At 36.1% G+C, this 27,827-nt stretch overlaps 2 protein-coding genes across 3 annotated transcripts in view; both read right to left on the bottom strand.

The window, feature by feature from the left end:
- Nucleotides 1-8,154: 8,154 nt before the first annotated feature.
- The window catches only part of LOC149568254 (kihadalactone A synthase LFS-like), a 173,023-nt gene continuing 153,350 nt past the window's right edge, over nucleotides 8,155-27,827 (bottom strand). For both annotated transcript variants that reach the window (XR_016362531.1, XM_089821242.1), the window contains 2 exons: nucleotides 8,926-9,005; nucleotides 8,155-8,612 (listed from right to left, as the gene is read on the bottom strand). Coding sequence is in view for 1 of the 2 variants with exons in the window: in XM_089821242.1 (XP_089677368.1) it covers nucleotides 8,534-8,612; nucleotides 8,926-9,005 (159 nt within the window). In the remaining variant the exon portion in view is untranslated. The remainder of the gene's footprint in view (nucleotides 8,613-8,925; nucleotides 9,006-27,827) is intronic.
- Nucleotides 16,649-20,385, bottom strand: LOC149568255 (uncharacterized). The gene is made up of 5 exons (XM_089817535.1): nucleotides 19,139-20,385; nucleotides 18,726-18,958; nucleotides 18,041-18,583; nucleotides 17,500-17,911; nucleotides 16,649-17,386 (listed from the first exon to the last, which is right to left on the bottom strand). The coding sequence occupies exons 1-3, from the start codon at nucleotides 19,414-19,416 to the stop codon at nucleotides 18,081-18,083; spliced, it is 1,014 nt and encodes a 337-aa protein (XP_089673661.1). The 5' UTR covers nucleotides 19,417-20,385; the 3' UTR covers nucleotides 16,649-17,386; nucleotides 17,500-17,911; nucleotides 18,041-18,080.

Raw genomic sequence — 27,827 nt, 5'->3', positions numbered from 1 at the left:
GATTATCAGGTTAATAGCGAAATTGAGGAGTTTGGTATCGAGTGGGTTTCAGAAGAAGTTCGATTGCTGATTAAGGAAGTTCCAAGTGTGAGCAGATCAGGGGTCAAAGAACGAATCTTCCAAAATATCTTGTCAACTAGCATTTCCATATCCGAGATCTGGAGCCGTAAGCTATCACAGATATCATTTTTAAGGCGACACCATTGGATTCTTGAATCAGACGGATTAAACTATAACCGTCGGGCAATTTGGATTCGTGGGTTCTGCATTACGGATCTGAAGACAGGCGTCTTCCTTCTTTTTTCGACATTGTCCGAAGATCAATAAATATCGTAGGAATTGGGAACTCTTGCATCACTTGATTTGTCCGAGACTAGCGAATTACATCCATCGAATCAGGGCTTAGATGGTATGCTACACCAGATTGAAATTTCATGGTTACCTCTCACACGTTTTTTAGCCGATGACATATCTCTGCAATAGTTAATGTGGCAAGGATTTCTACCATCGTCCCTGCAAAAACATTCAGCCAAAAAGCATCTGCAATACTACTCCATTCATCGTCTCCCATGGCGGCAGGTTCTTGAAAACCAGGCGGGCTCCAGCGACGATGGAAAACAAGATTCTATCCATTCTCGTATATAATCAAATTTAGCAACATCGTATTGCTCTAGCTTCGCTTCGTTGACACTTTGGATCATGTCGGATAACACAGCTTGCACAGAATCCGACCCCGAAAATCTTCTTTTGTCCGCTTTTGCACTCACGGGTCCGATATGATTCCCAGGCTTCGTGGCCAGAAAACCAACCTTGACATTCATCTCTTTGGATATGGTGGGATTACTGAATGGAAGTCTCCCTTGTATGATATCTTGTAAGTCTAGGCCATTGGCTTTTGCCCATGAATTAATCAACCAGTAAACAACCTTCTAATTGCAACCTCAGACCGATGAAATTTGTGTACGAACAAGGAAGCCACGGCAGAGGAAGAAATGGTCCATTAACTAGTGGGACATGACCACATATTCTGATCTTTCTTTGGCAGATTATATAGAAGAGAGACGGCACCACATCCTGTCCATTGGGTGATGACTCTGAATCGAATCCTGTTATCCGATTACCAGGTTCTTCATTGCTCAGTTGTAATTCTTTTAGACTTTGTTATTCTTCAATTTGATTGTTAAAAAACAAGGGTGCTAGATCTCTTGCAAATTCGTCATTTCATAAGGGTTAGCCTTGATGAGTAACTACTCTCTAGTATTGTTACTTTAGTGTCTTATTAGTGAGGCTCACTCAATAGTATCTAAGTTTGACTGCAAACCGCTTGACAAAATGTCGGAATCTTGAAGTAATAAGTTTATTTTGGTGCTGGAAAAAGCAATAACCTATCAAGGTTATTTCAGTGGTATCAGAGCTCGATTGAAGTTTTAAGTTTTTGGTGTTTAAAGAGTCAATAATCCTGTCGGGGATATTTCAGATGATCTGAAGACTTTGTATGAGGCAAATCTTGATTTTGCAGAAGCATGGAAGGCTTAAGAAGCTATTATGGTTGACTAAAGGAAGTGGTTGGACTATTTTATTCAAGATCATATGTCATTCAAGGAAGTTCAATTATGTGTACCTAGATGATCTATTGGGGATAATCCGATTAAGGAGAAACATAGTGGAGGACTTGCAGGGTATTTTGCTATGACAAGATAGTAAGTTTGGTGAGTGAGAGGTATAATTGGCCACAAAGTTATAAGGATGATGGGAAATTTGTTCAAAGTTGCAATATTTATCAAGTTGTTGAGGGTTATAGTCAGAATTTGGGCTTGTATACGCTTTTTTCTATTCCTAGTAGACCTTGGGAGGACATTCGTATGGATTTTGTTCTGGGGTTACTAAAGACACAAAGAAGTAATGATTCTATGTTTGTGGTAGTGGAAATATTTTCTAAAATGTCACATTTCATTCCTTGTAAAAAGACATTGGATGCAGTACATATAGCCAAATTATTCTTTATGGATGGATTACTAAGGAATAAGTTTAGATTGGTATAATAAACTTGTAACAAATTTTTGGGTGACACTTTTGCGGAAGATTTGAAATTGTGTCCCACTTTTCATCCACAAATTGATGGACAAGCATAGGTTGTGAATAAGAGTTTAGGGAATTTGTTGAGGAGTTTGGTTTGAGATAACCCTGTTCATTGGGATTTGGTTAAGCATAAGTAAAGTTTGCATATAATAGTTCAGTGAATAGAAACACAGGAAATATATCATTTGAAGTAGTTATTATCATGAGTCCTAAGAGAGTTTCGGAGTTAAGGGATCTTAATCTTGAAGATAAAAGTAGTATTGAACCAAAGGAATTTGCAAATCTTATAGAGTCAATACATGAGGAGGTTAAGTATCATTTAGAAGGCATGAATTAGAAGTAAAATGAGAAGGTTGATAGGACTAGTAGATATAAGATTCTTTAAGTAGTAGATGATGATATGGTTCATTAGAAGAAAGGGTGATTCCTAGTTGGGACTTGTAACAATTTGAAGATAAGAAACTTTGAGCCTTGGTAAAATCTTGATTTTTTTAATTCTATAAATGATTATGAACTATTTCTAATGAAGGACATGGACAATTCGCTTATATTTGAGAATTGCAGATTTTTATGAGTATCATGAAGTTGATTGAATTTTGGAGAGGGATTCAAATGTAAACCAACAATATTCTAAGAAGTAGTTGGACAAGATAGAGAAAATATTGAACAATGGAATTGGAAGGAGCACAAGAGGAAAAGAGTACAAAGAGTATCAGATCAAATAGAAAGATGGACCAATCAAAGAGTCTTCATTGATTTCTCAAGTTGAGTTGGATCATCTTGATTCTTCTCAAGCAACAAAGTGAGACTCATTTTCTTATCAACCCTAGATGTTTGATGAAGGAGCATCTTGATATTGGAGCAATCTTGCATTAACCAAAAATATTATATTTCCAAATTTATGTCAGTTTACTAGTTTGAATAGTCTGGAATATAGGTCCAACAATTCTTCTTACCTTTGAGGTAGCATCTGCAATGATCAAAGTATTTAGAACATTTTATGGATCATGTTCTTAGGTTTGCAACTTATTTGGATCTTTGTTGCTCATGTTATGATTTATTCTCTCTTAGGTGGCTTGTTCTTATCAATGCTTGGACCTGATTGTGGAATTTAGACTTGTGATGAAGATCTAGGACTTGCAATCTTTGGCAGTTGGATCATGTGAGGACTAAATATGAGACCACATGCTCTTAAACAATTTATACCTTGAGTTCCTTATGATTTAGGACTAGGCCTATTTGTTGTAATGTGTTTCCTATTCTTGGGGAATATGATTGATCTTAAGATTGGCATACGTGTCGCCAAGCGTATATATGTAATGTAATGGGTTTATGGAGTAACATGGAGAACAAGGTAGAATAGTAGGAAGATTGGATTCAAGATCAATCTCCAAAGATTCTAAGCAATCGGGCATGTTAGGTTGGCATGTCGAAAAACATGTTGCCAACATAATGTAATTTGATTTCCTATTGAATAAAGGTGGATCTAGCATTGTCCTCTCTATTCCTTATTGTTGTTTTCATTCTATTCACTCTTGTTGCATGCTTGAACAAATCTCTTTGAAGTCCCCCACATGTGATTGCATCATTTATTATTTATAGTAAATGAGTTTCCCACAATTCCTATATTTGGTTGGGCACCAAGACTAGCCCTAGTTATAGTATTGACTGTTGACATCTTTGTTGATCGAGTAATCAGGGAGTTACTAGTTATAGTAGGTTAGGGTTGATAGAGAGGGACTTATTATTTTTAGTAAGGTAGTTGGGTGCACAACAGACATAATGGTTAATTCCCAAGTTTAGACAAAATTTAAATAATGATTATTTATGAAATTATGTTATTTTTATTTTTGATAAAGTGATTATTTTATTAATAATTATTTATAAGTTAAAAAGTTAATATTCACAAGGAATTGAACCATTTATAAAGTCTCATCTAATGTAGACTTGCAGCCATGTTTTATCAGATTTCAAGCTATTCATTTGTTGTTGTTGTTCATCCCTTTTGAAGGTTTCCACGACATGTTCACCTATGAGTTCATTAATTTTAACTCCCAGTTTTTCCTAGGTATTATTGATTTAAATAATAGGGGACATTTTATGAATTGCGTTGTAGATATCCTGTAAAAATACTAAGGATCTAAGCTGATATAAAAAATTGTGTTGTAGGTATTCTAGAAAAATACTAAGGATCTAAGTTGATATAAAAATCTAGGAGTTTTAGCTATATTTTCAATTCAAATTCAAATTCAAGTTGGAGAAAAATTATCTTAATATCTTTTATTTGCTGCATTATATTGTCATATCAACATTGCAAATATACCACATTCTTTCACCAAAACAAACACAAACAAGGTAGAAATTTTGCATGTGTGCCATGTCCCCTCTTTTAGCTCTATCTAGTAGGATGTGGGAGTTAGCCTATCAACGAGTCTCGTAGGCTGGTAGTGGTGTTTAGAGACTCAGTCAAGGTATATAGTGTTCGGATCTGGAGTTTCAGACAGTAGGAGGGCAGTTGAGAGCAATTCCTTAATTGTAGGAGGAGTTTCCTACATTTTAGGAGGTGGAGATGGGTTATAGTCTTGAATCTCTACGAGATCATTCTATGGTTTCAGTTTTGGGAGATTTAGAGACGTTCCTATTTTTAAGAGTATCCCTAATTTTGAGGGATGAGACTGTCAGTTATTTTAGATTATCCGACATCAGTCACAGGAGGTGATGAGTTCAATTTCACCTTGTAGAGGTGTTTTGGCTATCAGTTCGCTATTTGGAAAATATTTAAATATATTTAAATATTCTCTTAAGTTAGCATTTTAATAATTTAAATAAGGCTAAGTTATAGCCATTTTGGAGTAATAAGGGGTTTTTTGGCCTCATTTGAGTGAATATCCCTTGATGTAATAGCTCGTTGGAAAGGTCTTGAACTTTTCTAAATATTTTTCTTTTGACTCAGAGCAATTCGGTGAACGGATTTTTTTCTATTGGGAAAAAGGTCATTTTGTAGATACTACTTTAAAAATAAGAAATATATTATTTTATAACCCAACGCCACGTGGAGACACTTTTAGGGTTCAAGCTAAGTTTGGTGGGTTATAAGGAGGTAAAGACAAAGTTTGAGGGCATTATTGACATCTTACATCTTGGATTTGTGATTTGAGCTTTGATTGAGCTTTTAGCACTTGGGATGCCAACACCACTTGCTTTGCCTGTTTGGGACGTAGCCCCCAAAACAATGGTTTGGATTTGTTGTAGTCAGAAGCATTTTGAAGATTGTGCATTATTTGCTCTAGAGAACACAGTATTGAGTCAGAGTTTTAGCTAGGGTTTGGGCATTCTATCCATGTGTGGGTACTTTGCAGGTGCACGACAACACTTTGTAGCCATATTCCTTCCCACATGCAGCATTAGAGAGCTAAAACCTGGCCGTAGCTTCCTTCTGGGCTTGTATTTCTCCTTCACGCCTTTAGGTTGGGTTTATCCTTGGTTGTAATCATTTAGATATTATTGTAAATCTTCATCTGGTTATAAATTAGGTTTTATATTCAAAAATCTGCTTGAAGCAAAATTGCTTTGATTGTATTTGGAATATATTTTCAGAACTGGTTCATGTTATTGTACTTCTGTTATTACTTATTGAAAAATCATCAAAAACATAAAACAATCAAACTCTTTTGCAACTTCCGTCTAGTTCTACAAGAAAATTTTAATAAACAGGGACAACAAATTTAAAAATAATAAAATTACAGTAGATCAGCAGAATAGATGCATCAGGGATCTTTCAATGAGAGGTTCTTACATGATACATGCAGATGCAATGCATACAATAGTAAATTATATTGTCTAGAGTTTGAAACTATTGTTGCTTAGTCACAAATCACGAAGGAAGGAAGAGTGTTTGTTGGGAGGGGGGCACAAGAGGAGAGGGGAGCCTTCACCACTTTGTCAATACAGAACATAAATTGCAACTACTGAGTTACATGGGTGTTCAACACCATCATCACTGAATAAAAATACTAGCATAAGAAAATTTGAAACTGTTCAAATATGAAGTTAGCTTCAATCACAAATATAAGATAGACATAAAAAAAAAAATTATTTTTAAAATCAGACCATGAGGTATGCAACAAACTCACTTGAACTTGGCAAAAGGGCACATTTAAGGGCCAAGAAACCTCAATAGTCACTATTCAAACTTAGCCACTCACATGAAGTTGCCACAATGAGATAATTTTAGACCTCCAAAAAGTCCAATTTATAATTTAGAAAACCACACTACACAGCTCAAAACCACACGACATACCAAAATAATGGAAACCCACATCAAAAAACTAAAAATACTTAATCACTCCAACACAAACCTTCCTGAAAGCTTCAAGACACCAAAAAACCTGCAACTATGAGAGTCAACCCACGTTTCCACATCAAAAAACTAAAAATACTTAATCACTCCAACACAAACCCTTCCTGAACGCTTCAAGACACCAAAAAACCTGCAACTAGGGTGGGTCTTTCACCACCAAAACTAGCAATCCAAGAGGAATATCATCCTCAATTAGTCAAAACATGAGCTCCCCAATCATTCTCACAACATAGCATTAGATAACAACTTCAGCATCCCAAAGAGAGCCCCAACCTCTCTTTGATAAATTTTGAGAGCTATTTTAGGGAGAACATTTCCCTTTTTATTTGCTAATTTCGGAATAAATATTTATTTTTGTGCTTATTTCTGGGAAATTATATTTTGCTTTTTCGGAAATAAAGCATATTTTCATTTTTCTGTTTTCTTAGAAAAGCACCTTTTTTCTTTTTTGGGTCTTTCTTGAAAAAGAACAGCTTTTTCACTATTTTTCTATAAAGTAGCTTCTTTCTTCTCTAGCTGCAAGAAGGGGACATTTCACATAAATATATTTTGCATCTTCATTCTTCCTCGCTGCTCTTTATTCAAATAAAACTTTGATGGAATAACTACAAATTAGAGTCTAAATTTTAGTTGAACTCTCATTTATTTAGAACTAACCCATGTGAAGTTTACAAATTAAAGTCTGAAATTGGTTTATAAGCATTACTTCCAATGGTTTTGCTTCTTTTGAGTATTTAGCTTGAAAATAGGAGTGATTCCTATGTGCATACATCTGACCTTTAAAATGGATCTAAGCTAGTGTATAATCAAGTATTAAAAAGACAATTTCTTTTTTATGGTATATTATTGGAACTAACTATTTGAGGTGAGTTTGACTGAACTACTAGGATTTGAAGATGTTTTTCTTATTGATTGGATTAGAAGGAGCATGTGGGAAGAGAGCTTGATCTCTAAATAGTTTTCAATAAGACTATGATCAGGCTGAGCATGCGGGAAGAGAACTTGGACAATTGCAAAATACCAATTTAATAGACACACTTCAGGTGCTAAAATCTAGAATTTTGTGACTCAGCTATACAACAAACACAATTTTGTTTCCAAATATTCATCAAGAGTCCCTTTCCCAAGCCATGATAATTTGTAAATTGTTCACCTATATAGAATCTTCTTTGCATTTTTTAGAAGGTTCTTGCGCTTTCAACACAACACATTCAATGTTCTGAATTTTCACCTTTTCCCAGTTGTAATATTTTTTGGAAGATATTTGATGTGCAGCAATTTTCTTCCCTCCATTCTCCATGTCAGGAGGATTTGAAGACTCGCCTTCTAAGATTAAAGTTATCAATTACAAGGATGCATTTGACACTTGAGATATCACCTCCAATTGGCACATCCATTATCATCAAAGATAATCAGATAATTTCACGTGTAAAATTTAACCAAGAAAATGTACCGTAAACAAATACACATCAAATGTTCTTAATACAAGAGATAGGTTTCCATTTCACATTTGACAAATCTGCAAACAAAATGAACCTAAGTCTCAATCTAACAGAACTAACATTTTACCCTTAAACTAATAAGTATTGGTTAGACATGCTCGGAATATAACACTTAGACAACCAGACAGGAAAAATAAATTTTGGTAACCTATTCATGCTAACTAAAACATGACTGAAGAACAATAATTATTTTCTATGCATGTTGCATTAGAATTCTGTTGAATGTATTTTTTTCACAATGTTTATTAATGATGAAAAGCACAATATCTATCACAAATCTTGGTGACAATAAACATTAGGAAAATTTGTTCGCAATGAGATCTTTCTGAGACAGAGAACAAGCAGCTGTATCATTTTAATTTTTATTCACAATTCCACAACATAAGATATCAATTCTAATGTTTATTTTTGGTAGGACTAAGAAAGTGCATCAGCCTCATATAGGGCTTTGGCATTCATTTAATCTATTCAAGTTTTGTCTTTGAACAGGATGGCCATACAAGTTGAAAGAAGAATGAAAAAGGCAAATTTATTGGGCTTGAAAGAAACTTTTGGCTTTATGCCTGCACATCATGTCCAGAAAATGTCATAACTAGTAAGATGAACTATAGTTGCCATGTGTGTCCTTATATCTTTGAGCCAAATAATCTCCAAATTTCACAGGAGGGTGCCTGACAAAACCAAAATTTTCCACCATTTGATTGTGTCACAAGAGTTCACATGGAAAGCCAAAATCTCCGAAGAAATGAATGAGTTGAAATTAAATGAAAATAAGTTTTATAAAGGTCTTCTCTGTCAAGAAAGAATGTCAAAGTGACCTTAAAGACCTATACAGCTTAATCTCAAGATATGGAATATTAAGTGTAAGCATATAATTGGAATCTCTCTGGTATTAGATAATTCATTTTTCTCTTCTAAACATTTAATGTTCTATTGAACCAATCTTATTAAAGATTTCTGTATATTGACATCATATTAACATACCTTGGAGGATTTGTCTCTGAATGACATGTTGGTAGGCATTCTACATAGCAATCAGGAGCTGGTTCTAAGAAAAATGCCACCTGTTCATGCAAGGAGAAAAGGAATATAAGACTTATGTGTTTGGATTCTATCAAAAACCACATGACAAATGGCACTTTTTGATTTGAAGAATATGATTCTGAACACCTTCATGAAATACTTGCAGTTCTAAAATCTTTATTGAACATAAAGCATGCCATGTTATAAACAAAAAGAAAACAAATATAGAAGGATGCTTGAATTCAGACCATGAAAACAAACTTCCATATGGATAATTTGCCATATTCCCAATTCATAACATTAAAAATACAATTAAAACTAATTTTAATTAGAGATTGAAATATATTTATACTAAACCAAAAACAAAAAAATGGGTAAGTAAAATGATGCATGACAATAATACTATCCAAATTGCTTGGAAGGATCAACCAATGATGATGATTAATAATCAAACACACGATTGCTTGCAGTCATCTAATAAATTTGGACCAAGTATGATAGCTGATCGTGGTCGTTATGGAGTCTGACCCTTGTTTACAGAAGACCACTCAGAAAAAGAAGCCATGTGGAGGCTACATATTAATCAAAACTATCTATATAAGTGCTGCTAAGCCATGGTAGATAAGAATGATCAGTGAATAGTAACAAGGACTGAAGGATAGTGTACTGGCTCAAATCACTCCAGACTTACTAACATTGCTTCTGGAACCAACAGAAATTTGTATGATTGTTGAATCAATATTTAGCAACCATAATATTGACTACCATCAGTGATACCATCTCAGCAGATATCGTGGTTATCAAGTAGCAATATGAAGTTAGAATTGAGAACAGCACAGACAATGCATAGAGAAATCTATCTAAGACATATTATCATAATCGCATTGCATCCGCACTTAGCAGATTGCATTATGATTGCATTTGTCTTACATTGCATAACCAAAGCATGATTAATAATAATAATCATTGTGATTATTCCATTGATGAATGGTGACTCTTCATTATTAAAATTATTATGATGAGAGGTGTCTATTCCCTTGTGACTCTTCCATGTATTGGACATGTATATATTGGAGATCATTTCATTTGCAGGATTGCCGATCATTGAATTCAAAAAATAAAATATACCATGCCTTTGTGGATTGCTATGTTTAGAGCAGCCAATTGCTATAAGCAATACAGATGCACGCATTTATCTGTTACAAATGTAACTGGCGGAATACTTGAATGAATTAATCAGAGATCAAACTGATCTATATATACAAAGAGGAGAGTCGAATAGAATAGAAACATTCTATTCTAGACTACACCTAAATATTAGAAACATTCTAATATTTACAAAGATATAATAAGATACAATAGTGAGCATTAAAAAGAAACATGAAGGTTATTTTAATACCCCCCCTTAATGCTCAATCTATTTACTACACCAATAGATCCCCTGAATTTAACAAACTTGTCAAGACCAAGGGGTTTTGTGAAAATATCTGCTGATTGCTCTGAGGTAGGGACATAGCATTACTGAATAGATCCATCTTCTACTAATTGTCGGATGTAATAGCAATGAAGCTCTATGTGCTTGGTTCGTTCATGAAACACTGGGTTCTTGGCAAGTTTGAGTACGCCTTGATTGTTTGAAAACAAAGGAGTCGGACCTGCTTGAAGAATATGCATATCTGCAAGCATCTGCCGGAGCCAAACTGCTTCACAAACTGCCTTGACAGCTCCTCTATATTCTGCTTCTGTAGAGGAGAGTGCATGTGCCTGTTGCTTCTTACTGGTCCAAGTAACTACTGCAGATCCGATACTAAACACATAGCCAGAAGTAGATTTCCTGTCATCAACTGAGCCGGCCCAATCGGAATCGGTGAATCCACTGAGCTAAGGAGTAGTACTCCTTGTGTAAAGAAGACCATAATCTGAAGTACCATGTACATAGCATAACACACGTTTCGTTGCAATCCAATGATCAGTCTTGGGGTTTGTCATGAACCGTGAGATGTAGCTGACAGCAAAACTAAGATCAGGTCTAGTAGTAGTAAGGTAGATGAGACTACCTACTAGCTGCCTAAAGAGTGTTTCATCTAGAGGAGGAGAAATAGATTGTGCGGACAATTTCAGACCAGTCTCCATAGGAGTGGAGGCAAATTTGCAATCCTACATTCGAAACCTATCAAGCAAACTTCTGGCATACTTGGACTGAGACAAAAAAATACTGTTGTCAGTCTGCCAAACCTCAATACCTAAACAATAATGAAGCAATCCGAGATCTGTCATATCAAAAGTTCTGCATAGATCCTGTTTGATTTCTGAAATCAAATGTTCTGAATTTCCAGTAATGATCAAATCATCCACATAGAGAACAAGAAAAAGAATATCATTACCAGAGTGTTTAATATACAGATTACTGTCTGATGGACTACGTTGAAATCCTTGAGCAACCAAGTAATGATCAATCTTTATGTACCAAGCCCTAGGGGCCTGTTTAAGACCATAGAGGACCTTCTGGAGTCTACATACTTTGTGTTCTGAACCGGCAACCTTAAAACCTGGGGGTTGCGTCATGTAGACTTCTTCTTGTAATTCACCATTGAGAAAGGCGCTCTTCACATCCATCTGATGAACTTTCCAACCATACTGAGCTGCAATTGCAAGAAGAATGCGAATAGTGCTCATCTTGGCTGTCGGAGCAAATGTCTCCTCATAATCAATGCCTTCGTGCTGGGTGAATCCTCGAGCAACAAGTCTGGGTTTGTATTTGTCCAAGGTACCATCTGCATGGTACTTGACCTTATAGACCCATTTACAGCTAATGGGTTTCTTACCAGGAGGGAGATTTGAAAGAACCTAGGTGTGGTTCTTTTGAAGACTCTGAAGCTCAGCATCCATTGCTTGTTCCCATTCTGGAATTCCTTTGGCCTCTGCATATATCTGGGGCTCAGGGATACTATGGATGTTGGCCATAAGAGCTATATTAATTGTGTTGTGCTGAAGGCTCTTATTTCTGGAGGTTCTACCCTCAATGAGTTCATCAGGACGAAGATCACTAATCGTTTGAGCCCACCATTTTGGCCGAAGAGTTGAGGAGCCAATATTAGATGTTGTCGGAATAGCTGGATGAGAAGCAGGAGCAGGAGTTGTATTATCTGGAAGTGACTGAGGTGGTGTATCAGTAGCATCAGATGACTCATATAAAATAGAAGAACCCAAGTCAGAGATTGCTGAAGACTGAATCTTGGAATGTGGTGGGGAGTTAGAGAGCGGAAATGCTCCGAGTTCCTCATCAAACACAACATCACGACTGAAGATTAAACGATTAGTATTTACATCAATCAGTCTGTAGGCCTTATGTGTGTGATTGTATCCTGTAAACATAAGTTTTTGGCTTTTGGAATCCAACTTAGTGCGTTTGGCATCAGGAATCCATACATATGCAAGAGAGCCAAAAACTTTCAAATGGTTGATCCTAGGTTTGCGACCAGACCAGGCTTCCTCAAGAGTCTTATGATTAACTGCAAGGGTGGGTGATCGGTTAAGAAGGTAGACAGTTGTGGATACTGCTTCTGCCCAATATTTTCTGGGAACATTTCTATGTTCTAGCATAGCCCTAGCTATTTCTGTGATGATACAGTTTCGACGCTCTACAACACCATTTTGCTAAGGGGTGTGAGGTGTCGTGAACTGACATCTAATGCCATGAGTAGTACAGAAGGCAGAGAAAGCAGAAGAACATAATTCCCCCCCATTATCGGTCCTAAGAGTACGGAAGGAGGAACCAGACTCTTTTTCCACTAGAGCTTTAAATTGCTGAAATACAAGAAAGGCATCTGATTTTTGCTTAAGAAAATATACCCACATTTTGCGACTGAAATCATCCACAAAGAGTAAAAAATACCTGTTCCCAGTAATAGGAGTATTCATTGGACCACATACATCAGCATGGACCAGCTAGAGTACTCTGGATGCCCGCCATGATTCACCATTCTTAAATGGTGTCCTATGTTGCTTCCCTTCTTGGCAAGCTCCGCAAATGCAATGGTTCTGGGTCTGAATATTAGGTAGGCCATGGACTAAATTATCCCAAGCAAGTTGTGTTAGATATTGAATGTTTAGATGACCGTATCGCTGATGCCAGAGACTGCTGAGAGCAGATGATTCGGCGATGAAGGCATGCTCAAGGGAATCGCCTGAATCGACAAGCCTATAAATACCATGATCCTCAAGATCGAAAGCAAGGGTAGTGCGAGAAGCACGATCAATAATCGAACACTTATTTCCACTGAAAACGACATCCAACTAAGGAGCGTGCTTCATAATCTGATTAACAGACAAAAGATTATGTTTCATGCCAGGAACATAACATACATTGAGAAACATGAGTTTTCTTCCTCCAGACTAAATCTAAACATTGCCCTTGCCGACAATATTGTATGCTTCAATGCCTCCAAAGATTACTGAGTCAAAATAGGGAGTGAATTCAACAAACCAATCACGCCTATGAGTGAAATGTTGGGAGGCACCAGAATCAATGTACCAGGCAGAAGATTTCACATGATTTGCAAGTATGCTGGCCATAAAGGCATGGTAGATAGATTCTCTCTACTCTAAGTGTTGGGCAAAATTGGCTTGCTGTTTAATTGAGTCTGACTTCTGATGCTGCTAATACAGATGCTTATAATATGTGAATATTTCAATGGCACAAACTTCGAGGTGAGGAAATGAAAGACCCAAAAAAATTGGAGAAGTAACCCGAAAAGAGCTTGAAAAACCCAGAAATAAAATGTTGTCAGAGTTCGGATCCGCTGGCTCAAAAATTGAGGCACAAAAAATGAGGCACCCACAAAAATTTGATGAAGACCCATTTGAGATTTCAAAAAACCCACCAAGCTAAGTGATTAGAAAATTTTTCCGAAGTCAAAAAACTAGGGTTTCAAGCAGAATAACAGTCGGCGGCCAAAGAGGTCAAAAAGGCAGAAAAATGATGTTTGTAGGTAAAAAACCAACAAAACCCAGCAGTAGAAACGCGAGCAGAATATCCAACAGGGATAAACAGACCCGTTTTTGAAAAAAACAACCAAAAAATCCCACTTTTTGAGATCTGGGTGTGAACAGATTTGAAAAAACGACCTCCAAATTTAAAAAAATGACCTTCAGATTTGTGATTTACAGACTAAGCCACGGATTTCCAAGAAAAAATTAGCAGAAAAGAAATCCACGATTTTCCAAGAACGCCAGTAGCTGAAGACACAATTTTTCAGTCGATTTGCACAGAGGGTTTAAACCCTAGCTCTGATACCATGTTACAAATGTAAATGGCGGAATACTTGAATGAATTAATCAGAGATCAAACTGATCTATATATACAAAGAGGAGAGTCGAATAGAATAGAAACATTCTATTCTAGACTACACCTAAACATTCTAATATTTACAGAGATATAATAAGATACAATAGTGAGCATTAAAAAAAAACATGAAGGTTATTTTAATATTATCTGCATATGAGAGATGAAATCATATCTGAAGCATAATCATACAAAGATATATCAGAGATAGCTTCCATTGTTTAGCCCATAGATAAAGATAAATCAGATACAGTTTGTGCTATACTGCATTGTTATTGTAACAGACAACCTCTAAATTGCATGAAATTCCTTGTACATCAAAGACAACATTGTCATTATATCAAACAACTTGCATATCAGCATGGATCTATTGTGTATATCAGAGACAGCATTTCAGGTTATCAAGAATATATTTCATTACAATATCAGATGAAGCTCACTGTAATACTTGTTATGCAACTATTCGAATTATTTGGAAGCGTATGCATTCGGAATAATACTCATTTCAATTGTATTTAGTGTTTGCATTTGGAATTAAGCATCAATTAATAGCATTTTGTTATCAGCTATTTCAGGCATATTTATAGAACAGTGCAAATTCCAGCAGTTTCTCAAACTAGATAAAAAGGGACATTACATAATTCCTCCTCAAATACATGCAGGGAAAACAATTGTGCCTTGCTTCTCCCTATTCTGGAGTAACCTTATTGCAGTTTTGTTTAAATCGTGTGTATTATTATTAACAGAGTAACAAGAATTGGAATCGGCAAGGCCAAATTGAATCGTGAATCGGCCATGAATCGGAATCAAATCGGCCACGAATCAGCAAATTTAAAAAACTCTTGAAATTTAGTAAGTTATTTCATAAAACCCTGTATTGCTGATTCAATTTTCACCGATTCACAAAAAATTATTTGGCTTGAATCGAATCGCTGAATCGTGTGAATCGCCGTGATTCTCACTATGGTATTATATGCGTGTACTTCTATTAGTTGTGGTTATTGTGAGTCTGTCATTTCCTACCATGGAGCTGTTGCGTCAAGGCAGGTTTTAAAAGGTGATTATTAGTTGTCTTGCAGCCAATCAGATTACAGAACTATGTTGTGCTAAAATACCTCATAATGTTTGATACATAGAAATTGGTCAAATTTCTAGCTGTTAGAAAATTAAAATTTGATTTTGTCAGATTCAGATTAGGGGAGAAATAGGGACTCACAGATTTCAAAGCAAGATAAGGCACAACTATTTAGGTTTACACATTTTCATCAAGTGCCAAATTGGGAGAATATGTCTATCTCACAAGAAAAATCTGTCCTAGTGCCTCACTTATGAGTGTTTTTTTTTAAACAGGTGTAATAGAATGAGAATTTGACAGCTACATGTCAATATCTGTTTCTTTTTGGACAATAACATTCCTTCTCTAATATTTCTCAAATTAGTTGAGTTTCAAACAATTACACTGCAATTACAAGCTCCGACTCTTCAATTTCTTTATAGTAAGTTTATGTCATTACCTTCTCCACCTCTTCTCTTCAAATGTAATGGGATTTAGTACTTTGTTTTTTCTAATCACCCTACATTGCCAAATCATAATGTAAACAAAAGAAGGGATATTCAGATATAGAGACATTGTTAATTGCTATGCTCTACTCATAAATGAAAGAAAATGAAATTTTTTTAACATGCTTGAGATTCATTCCTTTCATTCTTCTAATCACATTTAGCATTATTCCCATTTTCTGTACGAGCTTGGACTAGCTTTGGACTAGCTTGGACTATTTGTTGTATTTTGAGAATTGTTTGGGAGAAATCTTGGGTAAAAACATCTGGTGGGATATTACAGAAAAATCTGTTGAGACGAACAGACATCATGCAGCAAGTGGGCCAAGCCACTTATTTGGTGGGATGCATCATACAAAAAAGTAAACATCTACTTACTTGGCAATTGGAAAGTTTATTTAAACTGAAAGTAAATAACAATTGGGACACATCCACTAGTAGTGGAAAACCTTATACAATCGCAAGTAAACAATTTCCTTCCCATTGTCCATTGACGGGCGATTAGTAAAACCACTTGTTTAGTGGAACAAGCAGTGTTACGAGACTCGGACTTGCCTCTGACTTGGAAAGGTCAAAATCTGACTCGGGCTCGAACTCGGCGATCGGACTCAGCAAGGACTCGAAAAATTGAAAAACTCATGAAATCCAAAGATTTTTAAGGATTTTAAGATTGTTTCTTGCATCTTTTAGTCAACATCAAATACACAATAATTGATATAAATAGAATCTACTTAATACACATACACAATTTTGCATCGATCACATAAGTATAAAAGCAAATTTTTGAAGGAAAAAAACTGAATAACCACAATATAAATTTATAAACTATAAAGTAATAAACATAGTGTCACTCCAATATCAAAGACTCAAATGTCTACAACATTCATGGATTACAAAATCCATGGTATCAAATTCAAAGGTTCAAAACATATATCAAAATAACTAGAGCCATCCTCTATGTCCTCCTACGAGTGCGCCTAAGGTAAGTCATGGAAGACTCTAGAGCCATCCTCTTTGCCTGTGTCTGAGGCTGACCATGAACCTCCTCATCCTCATCATCATCATCATCCTCACACACATAATCCTCGTCATCAGCCTAGGATCCATCACTCCTAGCCTAAGGGTCCACTCTGTCTCCTTGTGCTCTAGCCTCCTCAACTGCCATCGCTATTGCCTCAGCCTCTCGATCCACCTGATCTACCCACTCCACATCTTCATCACTGCAGACAGGATCATCCACCTCTGTGTTCCACTCTGCATGATGATCAACATTCTCTAATACAATCGGAGTTGTATCGGTGCCAAGGATCTGTCTATGGCGAAGGCGAAGGTTGTAGTGAACAAAGACAAGATCATTTAATTTTTGCACTGCCAACCTATTGCGCTTCTTTGAGTGTATGTGCTCAAAAAGACTCCAATTACGTTCGCATCCCGATGCACTAGATGGATGGCTCAAGATGCGAATCGCAATCCTCTGTAAATTTGGCACCTTTGTGCCAAACATCTCCCACTATGCATCTGAAACAAGAAATTTTTGAATCATATCAATAACTTTGAATTTATCAAATTAAGATGGTAATAGAATTACTATTAGAAATTAGGATGTAGAATCAAAGATTTTTAGTGTTTACCAGGCATCAATGCTGTCCTATTTCTTTTGCACAACTCTCGTGCAAATAAGTCCCCTTGAGCTTTCTTAAATAGCTCAATCTCACGGACTATATATCTGTGCTAACTGCTGAAGTAGGTGACATTCTCTCTATAACATCGTAGAGGCCGCTCCACACCTCATCATCAGCCTTGAAATGTGGGTTGAACTGGTATGCTAGATTAAGGAAGTAGGCCGTTGCATGTATAGGCCTGTGAAGTAGATTGTGCCATCGTCTATCAATGACATCCCATATAGGCCCATACCTATCTCGATTCCCTGCAAAAAAAAGTGCGAATGGCCTCCTTCACCCTATCCATGCCCTCATAAATGTAGCCCATTGAGGGCTTCTCTCCATCAGCTGTTCGTAGGAGAACAATAAGTGGCTTTACAAACTGCAATCATCATGAAAGTTGGAAAAGAAATAATCAGCTTTAAGTTTTTTCTTTAAAAAATGAACAATAATTTATAACATAATTTCATAAACAAAATAAAGTTGAAATGAGGACAAAAAGGAAAATTACCGTCACAATATCAGCAATAAGTGTCCAAAAAGAGGGCTCGTCAAAAAATATGATCAGCTGCAGCAATCCCTGCAGTGGTCTTTGCATATGAGGATGCAAGCCACTCCTCACTAACAAACATACGTCTCAAACCTCCCTTTGAATCAAGCAAGGATTTCAATGTGAGGAAGTTAGTTGCAAATCTAGTGACCTCTGGACGAGACAACTCCCTTTGCTCATTGTGTTTCCTCATGAGGTTGAGGACCCATGTATGATTATATATGAATTTGCATACACTCCTTCCTCGCTCTATAACTGTTTTGATCCAAGGGAGTTTACCAAGATCCTCTAACATGAGGTCAATGCAATGAGCGGCAGAAGGGGTCCAAAATAGGTGAGGGTGTCTCTCCATAAGAAGCTTTCTTGCAGCTGCATTATCAGTAACTATTTGCACCACATTCTCCTCACCTACATCCTTTATCACTTCATCCATTATCCCACAAAGATATTCAGCATTCTTTGTTTTTCCCGAGGCATCAATGGATTTCAAAAAAATCGAGGCACCTAAAGAAAAAGAAACAAATTAGTATAATGATTAATGATGAATCATAACTTATAAATTCAAAATTTATAAACTAATCACTTAAGTACAAGTTCTACTTCTAAATTTTTAATGTCTAAGACTCTAAGTACAATTACAGTTTACCTGATGAAGAAACAAGAAAGCTGAGGAGTGTTCTACTCCTTCTATCAGTCCAACCATCAGTCATGATGGTGCAACCTTTTTTCTTCCACACCTCACGCTGCTCTGTGATTTCAACTTGTACATCAGCCACCCTTTGGTTCAAAATAGGGCCTCCTAGCTCTTTAGCACTAGGGGCTTTGAACCCCGGACCACAAACAGCAACAGCATCGATTCCAATTAGCCAATAAGGGGACCTAGAACAAATAGAATAAAATTTAAAGTTAAACAAATTAGTATATTATAAATAAATTTGAAAACAAAATACAAATTAAAATAAACAAAATAAACATTATTGAAAGCTGAAAGTTGAAAGCTGAAACTTGTAACTTTGAAAGCAAGAGAAGACTTAAATTTAAATTTACATAAATAATTACCTTTCTGCATTGAATGAAATGTTGTTGTAGATGAAGAAGTCCCCAAGTGCCAATTTTGCATAATCATGTTTATCCTTGTTCCAACCCATGCCCTCAAGCGATGGCTGTGAACCTAGAGCCGTGCGTGGAGCAAACATAGAATCAAGTGTCGATTTTTGCTTACGAATGCGAGGCCTAATGCTCACACTCATAGAAGCAGTAGTATCCATAGGTGGAGGAGTGGATAATGGAGAGCGAAAACTAGAAGACCCCTGTTGGGCTCCGGCTACTTGTGCCATTTCTTCATGTTACTTCTTTTTCAATTCTTTTTGCTCCATTTTTTCCTCTAAAGAGTTTGGATGTCTCGCATAACATCTTGGGGTACATCTTTGCATTTTTTAGCATCATGTCTAGGTATATGTGCTAGGTGATACTTCAATCTATTTATTCCTCCTCCATTATATACCACACCACAATGCCAACATATAACAACTCCCTTTTTGTGCCTCGGGATGGCATGTTTCCAAGCCCTATCCCTTGCTATTGCACTTGGGTCTGCATTAGGGTTAAATGGAGGCCTATTTCCACTTCCCTCACCTTGTTGTTGAGACATTATATCAAATTTCAACAAGTTACTGTTCGCTGCCAACCTGCTGCAATATGAATGTAAACAAAATGAGAAGTAAAAAAATAGTAGACTAGTAGTAGAGAGTAGAGACCAAACAAATTTAAACAAAATGAGAAGTAAAAATACTAAAAAAATACGAATGTAAAAGTTTAAAACATAGTATAAAACAACACAAAGAAATGCAAAAACAACTTGTAGCTTACCTCTTCAAATTTGCACAAGCAATGGAAAGGCAAGTTTGTAGAAACCTCCTCCAAATGCTCCCTTAAGCTCCTCTCAATGCTTTAATGCAAGCTAGAAAGATGCACAAACCATTAGCAATCAATACGGGAGAGCAAACCGGTTTGTTGATTTCTCTCTCAAAACCCCAATATTCTTCTCTAACTCTTTCCTCTCTCTTGTGAGCACAAGCAAATGGTGAAATGACCTTTTTAGGTCAATAACATGTTATACAAACCAAAAAAGTCCTATTAAACAAAGCATTTTTATGTTTTAAAAACTTTTTTTGGCCTTTTCCATCTCACCCGCTGATGAGAGTCCTGGCATCGGGACTCGCTGAGTCCGACTGGACTTTGCCAGGACTCGACAGAGTCCGAGTCCAGAGGCAGTCTGCCTCGGACTCGCAGAGTCCGAGGCTGACTCGGCGAGTCCTGTTACACTGGGAACGAGTATTAGAAAAATAAATCTAATCAACTCACCGGTACTACCATCCACTGTTACAATATTAAGAACATGTAAACAATTGCCTCTAGGGGTAAGAACATCTATAGCATTACAACTTTGCACATAGGCATCATAATATGTTGAGAAAAATAGTAGTTGTTGATAGAAGAGTTGATATGAGTTTAAATCCTGAAACACATGGAAAAGGTCGCACAAATAATTAGTAAACTGCCTAGTGTGAGGTTTTCACACCATCACCCCATTACTAAGGGGACCCCTTTTTTTCCCTCATAGTTGTGAGGGTTGTTGGGTTTTGGCAGTTCAGAGCTTAAAGTATTGAGAGATCAAGTGGTCAAGTTGCAATTTTAAAGTAGGAACATTGAAATAAGTGATTTTGAGTCAAGTTGTAGTGGGATGAGTCAAAAATCCTAAGTGTATCTAGATTTTGGCTTGTCAAATAGTCCAAAATCTAAGTTACCGATTTTGGTTCTGATGCTGATGCAGGTGCAGGGTGCTAATGTGTGGATTATTTTTATTGGGGATTTTGGATGTGTTTGGGTGTGTCCATACATAAATATATATTTTCCAAGGTTGCATGGGTACTCGTACCCACACACGTGGTACTCGTACCCACGTACCCAAGTACCGGGTACACGTATCCCATGTACTGGGTACTCGGTGGAAAGCATCATAGCTAAGGACCTTGATTAAGATTCTGATTTTTTTTTTGGTTTTCTTATTTTTATTAGCTTGTTGTTTATCAAACTTAATTCAATACCAAATCAGTTTGAAACTTTGATACTCATTAACAGTAAACTTTATCACTGTTCAAGTCATAAGTTTATCATTTGCAATATGTCACTGTCATATGATTTAGGATCTTCTTGTTCATGTTTAAAGTATGCCTTCTTTGTCATGCATCTAAGCATTTATCATGTATTATTATTTCAAACATATAGCAAATCTGAAACTGAAAAGAATACATTACATTTGCAAACTTTATCATTGTTCTTGTTTTGAAAAACCATTGTCATGACTCATAATTTCAGATTTTTTATAAATATAAAAGTATAATTTTTAAATAAGTTTGACATACCCAAGTACCTCCGTCCCCTATTATGAAAAATACTTTAAACATAAAACATTCAGCAATAGCATATATATATATATATATATATATATATATATATATATATATATATATATATTAATTATAATTTGACTTATGGCTCATATTTTCAAATTTCTTGTTTTGAATGCTCAATGTCATGACTCATGACATATATTTTGGTTTTTATATTTTCTATAAAATATTAATTATATAGAAAAAAATTAGGCATACACACGTACCCCCGTCCCCTATTTTGAAAAATATGCGTACCCGTACCCGTTCTCGTTCCCGTACCCATGTACCCGTGCAACCTTGATATTTTCTATAAAAAAAATGTATGCAAAGAAATACAGGAAATATTCAAAAATAAAACATTCATTGAATCATTATCATAATCAAATTGAAATAACAGTAATGTCTAATTAGTAAATTACTCAAGTTCAAGATTCCAATGCAATTCAAATTAAAAAATCAAAACATAGTTCATGGCTCAATGTTGATCAATCAAGAGTCAACGCCCAAGATTCACAAATCACATTCAATCATTCAGAATCTTAAGGATTCTCAAAAAAATCCACATTCTCATCATCTCCTCCTGCTACAACACTTGCAAAATCATTTGAACCATGCATAGTTCCAATTGTGTTAGATGCACGTGCTATGATGTTATCAACATCATCACCTGTCATCATGGTAAGATCCTAAAGTGTTGCATCCAAGTTTTGCACATTCAGGGGCTACATCCCAAAGCTTGGTTGACCCTTCCTTATATCCATCCTTCTTACATGACAAAAGACACAAGTTGGTATGCATATAAACCAAGTCCTCAACTTTCTTTGAGCCCAACCTATTGTGCTTCACTGAATGGCTATAAGAGTATGTACTTCAATTCCATTCACCAGAAGAACTTGCAACCTAAATAGTGTTCATAAAAATTTAAAATTAAACATACAAATGAAAAGAAAATTAGAGAATGTTAAACACTAACGTGTAGAATAAAATTGCTAAATAAGTAAATAAATGAAAATTAATTTGTGAGAGGATCTTGATTGCAAGAGGTTGTAGATGCTTGAATGGTTCACCATACATGTACCACCATGTGATAGCTCCCATGTCATTTTGGTCATTTATTGCATATGGAGTAAGTTTTGATCCTGAAGCAAATAAGCTAAATTCTTGCCTCACATTTTTGTGCATTTCATCATCGAGGAAGAGTCTTGCAAATGCAGTGGAGCACCCAATAGCAATTTCTTCATTCGCATATGGTGCAATTCTATCCAGCATAGCACATATTTCCTAGCTATAGTACCTTGGAGATAAGGCATATGCAAGGAGATGCAATGGGGTAGTCATCCTCTCCCAACGATGATGAATGATATCCTCCAGCTTTTTGCACAAGGCTTCACATTCTGTGGGGTTAGTCTCATGTGCTTGTATGGAAAGCTTTACCTTTTCTACCATGGTGTCTATGCCATCGTACACATCCCCCAAGCAAAGTGCATCTATATCGGCAAAGCGTAGCATAGTCATGATAGGCTTGGTGAAATCCAATATAAATTGCACACGAGCCCACCAATGCTCATCCAAGATCATACTCCTAACCTTCAAGACTCTCTCTGAATTTGAAGCCTTCCATAAAGCCCATTGGTTACAAATAACCATTTGGCCCAATGTTGATTGCACCTTGAGGAGTCGTTTCAGAACAACGGTATGAGATGCAAATCTAGTCTTAGCAACCTATAAGCAAGTTGACAATATGACATCATATATAAAACAAAGTTATAAACAAGAAATTTGATGATTGAACATGAATATAAAACTTATTCAAAATAAATAAATAAATGACACTAAGCAATTACAATTTTAAATCTAACTTCAACAACTCCAACTTGGAGAATGATCTGAATATAGATTGTAACATATGGTGGTTTGTCATAAACATTTGTATCTACTCTCCCTCTTGGTATATTTGCTTCACCCAATCTATTTGGGTGCCAATTTGTTGCATGACCAAGTTGAGAGTGTACAATGCATGGTGTCCGAAAAATATGGTAGTATCGAGATTCAACCAAAACACCTGCACACCTACAATTCATGGCATTATCTGTGACCACCTAGACCACATTCTCACTACCCACCATCTCTATTGCCTCAATGAGAATTCTAGAAATAAATGGTGAATCCTTAACTTGTCCTTCACAATCAAAAGCCCTCAAAAACATTGCCCCTTTGGGGGACACTACAATCACATTTATCAATGGTTGGTTTCTTGTGTCTTTCCATCCATTAGACACAATAGCCAGAAGTTTTCCAAGATGTCCAAATTGGTTGAACAACTTTGTCTATAGAAATCTTTTCTTTTTGCAAAAGAGTAGTCCGCACCTTTTCAAACCCGAGGCTAATGTAATCAGCTGGTGTTCTAAGGATGGCTGCAACCATTTCCTTCCAATATGGTGATCTTACCAAATTGAAAGGAAGACCATTGGCATAAATGCAACGTGCAATTGCTTCATCAAAAATCTCTCTTGCCTCCATTTTGAATGCTTGATCCAACAGACCTCTTTTGTGGGTAATAACTTCTACTTCATCATCCTCCTCTCCCACTTCCAAGAATAGATGTTTGGAGGATGCAACATGAATGGTGGGCACATTCATTTTGCTCTTTGTAGATGAAGGTTTGTACAAACTTGTTTTTGATTTGCTCACTAAACGATTAATAGCCTCTTGTTCTTTTATGAATCCGGCTAATTGTGCATTGCTCAACCTTTTTTCCATCTTTACTTCCCTTGCACAATGCTATTCCTTTATCAGTAGGACCCATAAAATGAGCTTTGACCCGAGAATATGAGTTGTTGAATGGTTGACTATGACATACATTGCATCTCCAAATGTATGACCTACCTCTAGAAACCTGTGATGATCTTGTGGTGTGTCTCCATAATGGAGATACCACATCAATATTGAAGTTATCACTTCGTTCTTGCTCTGCTGCTGAACTTTGACTATCAGTAGTGGCCATTCTTGCACAATAGAAACTATGAATCTAATAAGAAAATAGAAAAGATTAACTTAGAAATGTATAATAAAACTATGAACATGAAACATACAAGTGCAAATATACAATACAAGAATACTAAAAAAATGGCTACACTTATTCCTTCATTTCTTATAAACATAAATAAAATAATTTAAAAAAAATAAATTAATTAATTAAAAAATAAAAATAAAAAAAACTTGAAAAAATTCTTCTAAAACTTGAAAAATTCATGAAGATCTAAAAAAATCACTAAAAAAGCCCATGAAATGGATTGAATGCTTACTTTAGATGCTTAATTGTCCTTTGTGGAAGCTCAATAGACACCCTACATATGATTATCTTCAAAACTAATGACCTTGCTTTCAAAATGACACAATGGAGACCAAATGAGAAGAGAGCCCAGCTACAAACAAAATGGGAAGAATGGCCAATGAATGGCTTCTTTTAGGGCCATTTTAGGATTGTGAGGCAAATAGGAGAAAAAATAATAAAAAAACGTATAAAGCACATGTTTTATTAAGTCACTTAAGTGACTGGCCGCTCAAAGCATCCGGATGCTCACAGGATACACTCGGATGCTCTCTAGATGCTCGGCCACTCACCTCGCGCACATCCGTAGGAGAAGAAAGTGCTTCTTGACAACACCCCCCGCACATCCTCCCGCATCCGTGCACCAGAAGCACCAACATCTGCACCCCCCTCCATCCTAGACGCATCGATAACTTAGTTCAACATACATTATAAAGGCATTTTATGCATATGGGCCTTAAAATACTTCTAGAAATTGATTTCCCATCCTTAAAACTGTCAAAATTGTAAGGAAAATCAGTTTTTCTTTATTAAAATACACGAAATTCGGACTTGCTATGAATTTCCCTAGTTGAATTTATCAAAATCCGAACATGGCATGAAATTACCCACTTTAAATGGTGAAGTGTTGAGAGTTAATCCAAACATGGGTCGATTTTTCTCACTTGGAATATAGAGATAAAGGGTGTGAATGAAGAGACCAAATGCAAGACAATTTTCCCCTTTTGGTTTTATACTTAGTCAAATTTAAAGATGATAAAGCATAAATTGCCCCTTTGCATGTGTGGATTTATCTAGAGACAAGTCAATTTTTCCCTTTGAGATGACCAAGAATGATAATTGAGATGCTAAATTGTGAATTGTCCCTCTAGATTTTTGGATTTATCTAGAGACAAGTTGATTTTCCCCTTTGAGATGACTAAGGATGGTGATTTTTTTTAAAGTATTGGAACTAGTTATCCCTACATGGGTAGAAATTCCCTACTCACTAAAATAAAGGACAAAATGGTTTTGAGTGTGGAATATAAGGATTTGTCCCTGAATAAATTGATTTCCCTACTTGGAGAAGGAGAAATGAAGGGTGGATATTCCTTTGAATATATGGACGTCTTTCTTTGAAGTGATAAAAAGGGGACTTAGTCAAATTTTTCACATGTCTGCATATGGGTTGATTTTCCCTTTTAGTGTTTTAAAAAAAAATTTAATTAAATAAAAGGGAAATATATAACAAAAGTTTTACAAGCTTGTAGAAGGTAAAATGTTTTATCCCACATTGCTTATGTGGGTGAAAAGCATAGCCAGAATCACTTTAAAAGAAGAAGCTGCAGCAATGAACAAATAGGAGCCAAAAGACAGTAGGGGCTATGAGAGTTTTAGATTAAATCAGCTATTAAGAGATTTGGATGTGCAAATTCGTTTTTCAAACGAAAGTCTGAATTTTTCTCAAATTGAGCATTTTTTTTCTTTTCTGAAAAATACATTTAATTCCCATTGACAACAAAAGGCTCCAAATCTGGTCATGAGTGATTGCAAGGGCAAGAAATATGTTTTCTAGTGAATTTGATGCATTGACAGGGCTGACAACAAGTGTTCTCAGACTAAGTTTGAACCCCCCTCCCTCCCTTTTCCCCCGCCGATCTTTAAATTTGATTTTCCTTTGAAATTTTATGAGTTTCCAAATGATTCTAAACACTAACTTGTATGGAAAGGAAAAAGGAAAGGTGGTTTTATAGTCCACGACACTATGCCATAGTTTTTGGGTTTACATATGGTGACAGTGATATGGACTACCTCGTACTCTTTTTCGAGAGGCGCTTAGCGCTACAAACGAGGCGTACATACCCTACCCCCCAGTGGGATTTGAACTTGTGACCTCTCTTTCAAGAGTACAAGTTCTCCACCACTAGGCCAACTCAGGCTGTACTATGTACTATGTATGGCAGGCCTTTTGGGAATATTCTAGAACTATTTCAAAGCCATTAGTGGTCTGAAATTTAAGTCTGCAGACATAACTCTGAAAACATCAGCAGGAGGGGTATATTTAAGATATTATTCATAAATTTTCAACTTGATCAATCATTGTGTTATTGCTGAGTCATTAGAAGGTTCTTTTGCGCCTAAATCACTAAGTCCACAGCCTAAATTCATCCAAAAAGGGGCAGTTGCAGTTATGTCTTTAGACATTTTTAATTATGTTTTGATAGTGAATCATTGTGGTGCATAATTGAGTCATAATTTTTAATTCACAGTTCACACAAAAAAATGAGATTAATATATGGTGAGCTTAGTGAGATGTTAAGACCAATCCATAGCTAATTTTCAGACTTTTCATTTTTGTCTTTAGAAAATCAGAATTTAATGGAAGTCTGATCTTGTTATTTTGTGGCTAAGCATTGATCATTCTCTCTCAAGGGATAGAATTACTAAGTTGTGGCATAAAATTCATACATTAATTCATGGATTCAGAAGTCTGAAATTTATTATTTTGTTTAAGTCCCTTAAGAACATACTAACTGTGAGTTTTGAATTAGGAATCATGTCCGATCAAGGGCAAGGATAGTTGCAAGGAAGTGAATAAAGGAAGGTGGAAGACAAGTTCAAGCTCAAGGCCAAGGATGGCAATGAAAGGAGGCTAACCTAAATGGTCAAGATCAAAGGAAGGCATCACTTCAAGATAGTGCACTTCAAAGCTGGGGCAAACGAAAGAAAATTCAAGGATCAAGGTGAAGAAATTATCTCAAGATCAAACTTTCATCTAGCAGGAACACAGGACAAGTTTGGAGTACATAGACAAGTTCAAGTATTCAATTCATGGACATTCATGTGCCCCTATGCAAGTCAGCTTTCACTTAAATAAATGCTTGAAGATTAAGGACTATCTTACAAGGAGATCAACTTGTTCCTATTCACATCAATTCTTCGTACATGTACACCAAAGAATGTTTGAGGATGATTCTAACAC

The sequence above is a fragment of the Cupressus sempervirens genome, chromosome 3 (genome assembly GCF_028749045.1).
Source record: "Cupressus sempervirens isolate cs-2001-9-10 chromosome 3, ASM2874904v1, whole genome shotgun sequence".
Taxonomy (NCBI): domain Eukaryota; kingdom Viridiplantae; phylum Streptophyta; class Pinopsida; order Cupressales; family Cupressaceae; genus Cupressus; species Cupressus sempervirens.
The sequence above is the reverse complement of the archived record's forward strand: the minus strand, read 5'-3'. Positions and strand labels throughout refer to the sequence as shown.

Excerpts from the sequence above, each read along its gene's own strand:
- LOC149568255 (XM_089817535.1), bottom strand. The coding sequence starts at position 19,416 with ATGGCACAAGTAGCCGGAGCCCAACAGGGGTCTTCTAGTTTTCGCTCT. Across the intron at positions 18,959-19,138 it reads ATTTCATTCAATGCAGAAAG|GTCCCCTTATTGGCTAATTG; the intron begins GTAATTATTTAT and ends TATTTGTTCTAG. Across the intron at positions 18,584-18,725 it reads CTTTCTTGTTTCTTCATCAG|GTGCCTCGATTTTTTTGAAA; the intron begins GTAAACTGTAAT and ends CTTTTTCTTTAG.